This window comes from Fonticula alba (genome assembly GCF_000388065.1).
Source record: "Fonticula alba strain ATCC 38817 unplaced genomic scaffold supercont2.1, whole genome shotgun sequence".
In the NCBI taxonomy this organism is placed as follows: Eukaryota; order Rotosphaerida; family Fonticulaceae; genus Fonticula; species Fonticula alba.
This window is the reverse complement of record NW_009242971.1, coordinates 1,804,657-1,812,995: the sequence shown is the minus strand read 5'-3', so window position 1 is coordinate 1,812,995 and position 8,339 is coordinate 1,804,657. Positions and strand designations below refer to the sequence as shown.

Genomic DNA, 8,339 nt, shown 5'->3' with positions numbered 1-8,339 from the left:
AACGATGCGAGCCCCGCCTATCCAGGACTGTCTTTTGGGACATCCAGCCCCAGCCGGCTGGGCGGTTTCACATTTGTTATTGGTCGAGTCAACGAAACCAAGTGCCGGGGCGGCCGAGGGGCCGAATGCGCCGGCCGCCCGGCGTGGGCCGGCGCATTTGAGCAAGTCTCACCGCTCGAAACGCGCGCGAGCTGTCTCCGGGTCTCGCCCGTGGTCGCTCGACCTCCAGGCCTTTCTGTCTGTTAATTTTTCTGCACCCATGGGTCTGACGGATCGCGTGGCTCGCCGGCCGCGCCTCGGGCTGCTGGTGCCCCCGTTCCGGCTGAGGATGGCCAAGAGCGGGGGGGCGACGACGTGAGCCGCACACGAGGCCCCTCCAGGGTGGGGGGGGGGGGGGGGGGGGGGGGGGGGGCGGGCTTGTGCGCCTACTTCGTGTCCATCTGGTCCGGGGAGGACTCGCACCAGGGTGGGCGTGGTCCCATGTGCTGGCCTTGCCCAATCGCCTTGCAGTATGTGGGGGGTGAGCTGCTCACGGGCAAGGGTGAGGGGGGCCGAGCAAGGGCAGCAGCGGAGGGGCGAGGCGGGCGCGGGCGGGCAAGGGCCGAAGCCGCTGCCAACATCCGGGCTCCGGGCGCGACCACGGCAACAGGCTGTTGGGGCGCGTCCTGGGGGGCTCCATGCCGTGGTGTGGGCGACCAGTGGCATGCACGCGGGCATGCAGACCGCCCCGTCCTCCCTAGACGACGAATCCCCTCCGGCTTTCCTTCGCCCCCCCCCCCCCTCCCCCCCCGGGGGGCCCTCTTTCGTTCTACCTACGCATCGGCGCGCGCGCCCGCACCCGCACCCGCACCCCAGGGGGCTGCGGGGCCTGGCTCGAGCAAGATCCAGGCTCACACGGACGGTGCCGGCCGGACAACCACAGCTCCTCGGTACGTTGTTTGTACATCATGGTGTGAACGCTGGGCCCCTCCCTGCCTCCCACCCCGGATTCGGATGAAGACCGCCCAGTCCCTTTTCCGGGTCCCCGCGCGCCGTGTGTGTGTGGGGGGGGGGGGAGGGCCGACCGCCAGGGGGTGGGCCAGGGGGGAGGGTGGGGCGGGGGCCGGAAGGGTGGGGCGTCGAGCTCGGTCCCCTTTGACAACGGGCCCAGGCACGAGTGCCTCCATCCCCGCTCCCCGACCTCGCGGGCACCGGTCCACGAACAAACAGGCATGTCGCGTGCGTGCCCTGGGCCGGGGCCGGTCAGCCACCCACAACAACCACGCGCCCCCCCCCCTGCCCCCCGGGCAGTCCCTCCACCCACATGTATATTCTTGCTCACTCTCTCTCTCTCTCCCACCGCCATTGACACACAGCCACCCTGGCACACGGCCTGTTTCCAGGGCTCGGCGCAGGTGCATTCTCCTCGTGCTGGAGGCAGATCGGGCCTTTTTTATGCCGGCCCGGCCCGGTCACTCGCCGACTGGCGCGCTTGGCCTCTCCCCCTCTCGCCGCGCATCCAGCCCGCGTGCTCACCCCCGGTCGTTGTCCCTGTGTGCGCCTCTGCCGATTGACTCACACCCTATATTGGCCACCTCCCGGGCTACATCCCCGGGGGCAACCCCACCCCCTCGCACCCACACTCACATTCACACATGCATACATACTCTGCCACTTCCTCGCCCTGTGGCTCGCCATCCCCTCTGCTCGCCTGTCCCCTCTCCCAATCCACCGGCTCGCGCGCACACACACACACACACACACACACACATACTCATATACACGCATAATTGCACACCCGGCCCTAGTCGCCCCTTGGTGTGCTGGCGCTACCTTGACCATCGTAAAGGCACCGGGACCCACCGTGTACCTCCCAGCCTCCAAACCAGCCTCCGAGTCCTCACTTTTCCCCTCGACACTTCGACACCGCGGCCCACACCCCGCACAGGCACTCTGTCTGCACGCAGGCCCCGCTCCGCCCCATCCCCCTGCCCACCCTTGCACCCTGCCTGCATTGCGCTCGTCAAACTCCATCCCACATGACCCGGATCGAGGCCCCGGCGTCTGGCGGCATTGACGCCGGCGCCCTGGCATGCGCCCTGCTGGCCCCCCTGCCGGCGGTGCTTCACTCGTCGGCCCTGCAGTTTGCGCGCCTGCTGGAGCAGTATCGTCGCAATGGAACCCGGGCGCCTCCCCTGGACGAGGTCGCCCTGGTGGACCTCCTCCAGCGGGCTCCTGCCGCGTTGGAGCGCGTTCCGGGCTGGCTGCGCGACCTTCGCGATCGGCGGCCGGAGCAACTGCTCCAAATTCGGCAACACCTGCAGGCGGCCCTGCAGCCGCTGCACGGCGCCGTCAGCAGTAGCTCTCAGCTGCTCCTGCGCTTCCTTGTGCAGGACGCCCCGGAGGTGCTGGTCCTCGGGGCCCTGCTCGGAGTGCATGCCCTGTCCCACACGGACACCCTGGCCCTGGCAGGGCAGCTGGCCCGGCGGACCGGGGCCGCACCGATCACCCCGACCGACTCCCCGAGCCTGGCCCCAGCCCCGGCCTTGGGCTTGGCATCTGGCGAGCTTGGTCGCGTGTCCTCCCTGCCGGACCTGGCCTCGCTGCGGGCATTGGCCGACCTGGAACCGAATGCTGCTGGCGAGGCGTCGGACCCCGCTGGCGGGGCACGCTTCGCTCTCGGCGACCGGGATTCCAGCTCGTCCGATCTGCCTGCGAGCCTGCTCGGTGGCATCCAGACCGAGCCTCCCTCTCCGGTGGGGTTCTTCCCCCCGGCGGCCGATCAGGGTGCCGATGGCCACACCTCGGCCAAGTGCTACGCCCCCACCGAGAAGCTGCCCCCCCTGTCGGACAGCGAGCCCGAGGACACCGGGTCCGGCAAGCCGGTCCTCGGCCCGGAGGACGAGGTTTATGACCCGGAGATGTGCGAGCGGAATAACATGGTACGCCTTCGCCCAAAGATGGCCAAGCGGCCTCACCTTTGCTGCCTCTCCTCTCCTGGACCCGGCCATGGACGACGCTGCCCGGGTCGCCCTGCGGCCCCTTGCCTGATGCTGACATCCCCCCCCCCCCCCCCCCCCCTCCGGCCGCAATGTGGCGCATTGCAGCACATCAAGGCCCTCGCCCGATTGGGCTATGTGTCCTGGTTTGTGAACATCCTTTTCAACCAGGCGGCCAACCGCGGCAAGCAGGTCCCCAAGCTGTCCAAAAACCGCGGCTGCAACCCCCGAATCCGGCCGCTGGCTCCCCCCCGGGCCGTGGTTCCGGAGAATCACGTCTGCGTCATTTGCATCGAGGATGTCCGCTTGACACACCTTTCGGTGCAGCTGTACTTCTGTGGCCATGTCTTCCACTCGGGCTGCATGGTGGACCTGCTCCAGTCGAATCCGATCGCCCCGTGCCCCTGCTGCCGGACGCCCCTGCACCCGAAGGAACGCCGCGTTCCACGCCTCACCCTCAATGACTCGGAGCTTCGCACGCACATCCGCCACATGCAGCACCAGGCCCAACAGGCACAGCAGCAGCGCTCGCGCGCTCAAACCTGACACCGTGTAGCCATCCTGCACACCGTGTAGCCACGCGCATGCACGCACGCACATAGTCCGCTGGCATGAATGCGCACGTGCGGAACTACGCGAAGAAAAAGCGAAAAGATACAAAGTTGCACCCCCCCCCCCCCCTACCCTTCCCCTCCTCCAAAATACATAGACACACAATATAGACTCCCAGAAAGGAAGGGGCAAAAGGACAAGGAGCAGGCTGGGATCGAGTGCATCTGAGTGTATGTGTGAAAGTGCGTATTTCGCCGGGCGCGTGCTCGGCAGGGAGACCGGAAATGGGCAGATACGAGCGGCTGCCCGGCTGGGAGAAGGAAAAGAAGGAGGTGACACCCGGTGATCAGGCGCATCCTCGCACGTTGCCACTAGAATCGCTTAGGCATCGGACTGCCCGACGGTGCGAAAGAGGCTATCGTAGAAGTTGTTATGCTCCGGGCGACCATACTTGCGGGTGATGGTCTTGGTGAGCTGCGCTCGTGTGGGTGACATGGTTTTCAGGCGGCGGCGGCGGCGGCGGTGGTGGTGGTGGTGGTGGTGGTGGTAACGGTCATGGTGTGAGGGAGGGGAAGAGACAGAAAGAAGGAAGAAAGGCGAAACGTCGGACGAATGGGTGGGAGTGTAGAACACAAGCATTGCACAAAGTCGCCACGGGAGAGCGCGTACCCGGTTCAGATCGGCCGACTCCGGGACATTGAGCACACCCTCGGAGAGCACCATGCGCAGGGAGGCCAGCGCCTTCGGGTCGAGGCCGCGCTCGACCAGGATCAGGACCAGATGAGCGTAGGTCAGCTGGGGCAGGACGGTCTGGAGGAAGTTGGCCGGAAGGCCCACGCCAGGGGCGGTCATCACGCGCTCCTCGTGAGCCTGCAGCTCGGGATACAGCTTGACCAGGGTCTTGACGAAAGTCATCAGGAAGTGGTAGGCGTCCTTCGGGCGGGTCTGAGCCAGGAAGCTGCATCAGGGGGAGAGGGACAGGTGAGCAGGGGGCTCATGAGGAGGACCGATGGTAGAGAGGGGCGATGGGAGCCGGAGAGAGGGGACACGATGAGGATGGCAGGGGACATTTGGAGGGTGTACCTGAGTGCACAGCGAGCGCCGAAGAAGGCAAGCTCGGTCTTCAGCTCGGGAGTCAGCTCCTTGGCAGTGGTGCCAAGATGCAGGGAGACCAGCTGGTCGGGCGCGTCGCCGGTGCCGTACAGGAGATAACGCTCGGCAACCTGGAAGAGACCGGCTATCAGATCCCAGCAGGCGTGTGCGGGAATACGTTCACGTTTGTTTGTTGTTGTTGTTGTTGTTGTTGGGTGTGTGTGTGTGTGTGTGTGTGTGTGTGTGTGTGTGTGTGCGTGAGTATGTTGAAGAAAAAGGGAGAGTGAGCACGTGAGGGGGCCAGGGGCAGTATCACAGAGAGAGAGAGAGAGAGGAAGGGAGAGGAAGGGAGAGGAGGAGGCGCGACGAAAAGAAAAGGAAACGGACCCTTCTTGGCAAAGCAGCCCACGGCCAGGGAGAAGGAGCCGGTGCTGGCCGGATCCACCGCCTGGATCCAGCTGAGGAAAGCCAATCGGCGACAGCAAGTAGAACGAGAGCCGAGCAGGGGGTCAAGGGGGGAGGGTGAGTGGCCGGGCGAGCGACCGGGCGAGCGACCGGCGAACGGTCGGCCAGAACAGGCGGCAGTTGAAGAGAGGACGGCATTGGAAAGACGTACTTGAAGAAGAAATTCAGCCAGCTCAGCAGAGCCTCCTCACTCCAGGCAAAGTCCTCGGCACCGGCGGGGCCGGCAGCGGCAGCCTTCTCCTTGAGCTGGGCATCAGCCTCGACCAGGGTGTTGACCACCGCCGAGGACAGTTCCGGGCTGAAGGCGATGCGCTTCGGCACCAGCAGCTTGGTGGAGAGGGAGTTGCTCAGAGACACGGCGTTCGGGTGATGGCGCACACCGGCCGCGAAGAAAAGCTTCGAAAACTCCATGCTCACATCGAAGGCCTCCTTGAACTGCTTCGCGCGCATGAGGCTGCCAGAGCCGGCACACGCACCCGACGAAGGCACAATCCATCATGAAGTCTGTGTCAGCAGGAAGAAGAGAGCACGGGCGCGAAGGAGGTACGACGAGACACTGGTGAAGTGCGCACCGGGTGAAGAGAGCATTGATGGATTCCAAAGCGTCGTAAAGCTCCCCGGCAGCGATGCCCGAGGCGATGGTCGCACGCAGGCCACCAAAGCGAGCCGCCTGAGCCTCAGTGATCGGCTCATTGAGCAGCGGGACCACCGGGGCCGGCGGACTCTTGGCTGTCTTCTTCTGCGGGGCGAGCAGGCTGGCGAGGTTCATGACTACACGGGCGAGGGGGGGGGGAGAGGGGGGGGAGGAGAAGGAGCGAGGCACAAGTGCAGAGCGAGCGAGGGGTGGCAGGGGCATGTGCGGATGCGAGTCCTGAGGACCTCCAGCCCCGGGAACCCGGTCCTGAAATCCTCCCCTCCTACGAACCTTCCCCCCCCCCCCCCCCAGGAGGAAGCCCCCTGCCCAGAGGCACTGGACTCCAGGGTCGGTGTCAAAAGATGGATGCACCACCACCGCCTGGTCCGGGGGCACTTGCACAGGGGCTGGAGTGTGGAGCGCGCCTTCGCGTCATGGGATCGCGCCTCTCGCACGACTGCCCACTCTTGTGCCGCCCTTTTCGAAAGACAGGAGAGACGCACCGACGCGCGATCGCCCCTCTCCTGGTGTGCGTCCGGCCGCTTGGAAGGAGAAGGCTCTAGCCGGCTGGAGGGAGGGGGGGGGGGGGGGGGGGGGGGGGAAGTAGGCGATCATGATTGTCAACCTTACTCCACTCAGGGGGCGTGGCGGAGAAGGCCTGATGCAGGGGGCAGACTGCTGGCCGTCGATCGCGGGCATTTCTGCAGCCATCCAAGGGCTCCGGATTGGGTCGGCTCGCATACCTGCCACACGGTCCTCTCTCTCTCTCTCTCCCACCTCCTCTCCCTAGCCTCCCCTGCGCCTGCGCGACGTCCGCACGCGCGCTCGTCTGCCCACTCAAACACACACACACACACAGCAACAGCAACAGCAACAGCAACAGCAGCAGCATGTCCTCATCCTCGAATTCCCATCATCCCGAGCAGTCCTCCTTCAAGCTTCCCACCCCCGAGTCGTTGGCAAATGCGCCGGCTCTGGACCCGGCCAGCCACGCGCGGATGGCGGCGGCGGTTGGCTCGGCTCCCGGCAGCGGCCTTGGGGCTGATTTGATTGAGCACGAGTTGGCGCCCGGGATTTTTCTCGTGGGCTCTCGAGATAAGTTGATGAAGAATGCCGCCAACCCGCCGGCCGCTGCGGCCCCTGCCAGGTATGTTCCCTTTGCGTGTCCTCTCCCCCCCCCCCCCCCCAACCTCTTCCACACCAGCCCTGCTGCTGTCGCCGTCGCTGTGCAGTGCTCTGTCCTAACCAAGCACCCGACACCCATAACCACCCCATCAGACCGCCAGTCAATACTGTGAGCGCCAACAATGTCGAGCTGATGCGGCTGGAGCTGCAGCAGGCCCTCTTGTCGCTGAAATGCCTGCGGCACACACAGCGCGAGCTCCAGCCCTTCGCCGATGCAGGGGACGCTGACGCGGCGGAGGCCATCACCGAGAATGACCCCATCATCGACAAGACCGTGGCCCAAATTGCCAGCCTGCGTCGGGAGATCGGGAAACTCGGTGGCAATTGTGATGCCCTGCCTGGGCTGGAGGAGTTCGATCAGGAGGAGCGCATCCGCCAGGGCCTGGCCGCTGGCGGGGAGCTTCTCTAAGTGGCGGCCACATGCGGGGGCCACCACGTGGAGTACATCCACCGAAAATACATCCGGCTGCTGTTCGAGCACTGTCATGCTGGCTGCCAAGTGGGCCTGCGGAGCCAACAGGAAGGATCCCTCGCGTGGCTGGTAGGAGACTTTATTTCGGTATACAAGAGGCAGGGGGGAGGGAGGGAGGGAGGGAGGGAGGGAGAGGCGGATGGGGCGTTTCAGGGACGAGAAGATGGGAGGGGGGAGGCAGGGGACGTCGCACGGAGGAACACCATAAAAAGGGAAGAATATCCCCCCTCGCCCTCCTACCCCTGCCATAGGCGTTGCCCGACTCAGGAAACCACCGACGGATCCGAGCGGAAAAGGGCATGCAGACTGGTCGGCAGATGAGAGCTGGTCTCGCGAAGGTTGGCCCGAGCGCTCTGCAACAGGGCCATGGCGCCGGTGGCTTCGGTGCAGGAGAAGTAATCGTTGAGGATGTGCGACAGGTGCAGGGAAAGAGTGGCCCGACGGGCAGCCGCATGGGAGCTATCCTCGCGCTTCAAGTCGGCCAAGTGCGCGGTCACCTGCTCGGCGATGATGTCCAGCAGACTATCCACCTCGGCCTCGTACCGGTCATCGCTGTCATAGAGGACGCTGTTGGGGATGACTGTGCGCGGAGCCCCGTGGCCATGCAAGTGAAAGTGATATAAATGGCAGGGCGGTTTGGGAGGCGGCAGGAGCACTTGTCAACAACGGGGAGAGAGAGAGAGAGAGAGAGAGAGGGAGGGAGGGGGGGGAAGCGCGGAAGAGCAGGCAGCGTACCACCAAGGTAGTTGAAGCGGGACCGGTTGGTGCGCAGGTGCGAAAGGGCCTTCATGATGGAGAGGAAGCACCAGGCCTTGCCGTCGGAGGTGTTGTTCCAGGGGTAGGACTCCAGCGCCTCAAGGAACTGCCGGAGGATGAAGAAGGGACCCTGGTCCGGGCTGCCGGGGAGACCGATCAGGAAGGACGCCACATTGGCGATGTAGCTGACCAGCCACTCATCCGA

General features: G+C 65.3%; 4 protein-coding genes across 4 annotated transcripts in view; 2 read left to right on the top strand and 2 right to left on the bottom strand.

Annotated features, from left to right (window-relative positions):
* The first annotated feature begins 1,488 nt into the window (after nt 1-1,488).
* H696_00405 (hypothetical protein) lies at nt 1,489-3,707 on the top strand. Its single transcript, XM_009494255.1, has 3 exons — nt 1,489-1,534; nt 1,788-2,921; nt 3,087-3,707. Exons 2-3 carry the CDS (start codon nt 2,019-2,021, stop codon nt 3,522-3,524), a joined length of 1,341 nt encoding a protein of 446 aa, XP_009492530.1. The 5' UTR covers nt 1,489-1,534; nt 1,788-2,018; the 3' UTR covers nt 3,525-3,707.
* A 37-nt stretch (nt 3,708-3,744) lies between these two features.
* Nucleotides 3,745-5,956, bottom strand: H696_00404 (hypothetical protein). The gene is made up of 6 exons (XM_009494254.1): nt 5,660-5,956; nt 5,239-5,541; nt 5,010-5,080; nt 4,614-4,767; nt 4,200-4,488; nt 3,745-4,004 (listed from the first exon to the last, which is right to left on the bottom strand). Exons 1-6 carry the CDS (start codon nt 5,941-5,943, stop codon nt 3,912-3,914), a joined length of 1,194 nt encoding a protein of 397 aa, XP_009492529.1. The 5' UTR covers nt 5,944-5,956; the 3' UTR covers nt 3,745-3,911.
* A 632-nt stretch (nt 5,957-6,588) lies between these two features.
* Nucleotides 6,589-7,502, top strand: H696_00403 (hypothetical protein). The gene is made up of 2 exons (XM_009494253.1): nt 6,589-6,868; nt 7,000-7,502. Exons 1-2 carry the CDS (start codon nt 6,612-6,614, stop codon nt 7,313-7,315), a joined length of 573 nt encoding a protein of 190 aa, XP_009492528.1. The 5' UTR covers nt 6,589-6,611; the 3' UTR covers nt 7,316-7,502.
* A 139-nt stretch (nt 7,503-7,641) lies between these two features.
* Nucleotides 7,642-8,339, bottom strand: part of H696_00402 (hypothetical protein) — a gene marked incomplete at both ends in the record, with an annotated part of 3,284 nt that continues 2,586 nt past the window's right edge. The window contains 2 exons of the mRNA XM_009494252.1: nt 7,642-7,958; nt 8,114-8,330. Coding sequence (XP_009492527.1) covers nt 7,642-7,958; nt 8,114-8,330 — 534 coding nt within the window. The remainder of the gene's footprint in view (nt 7,959-8,113; nt 8,331-8,339) is intronic.

Bases quoted from the DNA above. Each gene is read 5' to 3' on its own strand.
- H696_00405 (XM_009494255.1), top strand. From the start codon at position 2,019: ATGACCCGGATCGAGGCCCCGGCGTCTGGCGGCATTGACGCCGGCGCC. The intron at 2,922-3,086 runs GTACGCCTTCGC...GGCGCATTGCAG, and splicing joins TGTGCGAGCGGAATAACATG to CACATCAAGGCCCTCGCCCG.
- H696_00404 (XM_009494254.1), bottom strand. From the start codon at position 5,943: ATGCCCCTGCCACCCCTCGCTCGCTCTGCACTTGTGCCTCGCTCCTTC. The intron at 5,542-5,659 runs GTGCGCACTTCA...CGGCTCTGGCAG, and splicing joins ATCAATGCTCTCTTCACCCG to CCTCATGCGCGCGAAGCAGT. The intron at 4,489-4,613 runs GTACACCCTCCA...CCCCTGATGCAG, and splicing joins GGCGCTCGCTGTGCACTCAG to CTTCCTGGCTCAGACCCGCC.
- H696_00403 (XM_009494253.1), top strand. From the start codon at position 6,612: ATGTCCTCATCCTCGAATTCCCATCATCCCGAGCAGTCCTCCTTCAAG. The intron at 6,869-6,999 runs GTATGTTCCCTT...CCACCCCATCAG, and splicing joins GCCGCTGCGGCCCCTGCCAG to ACCGCCAGTCAATACTGTGA.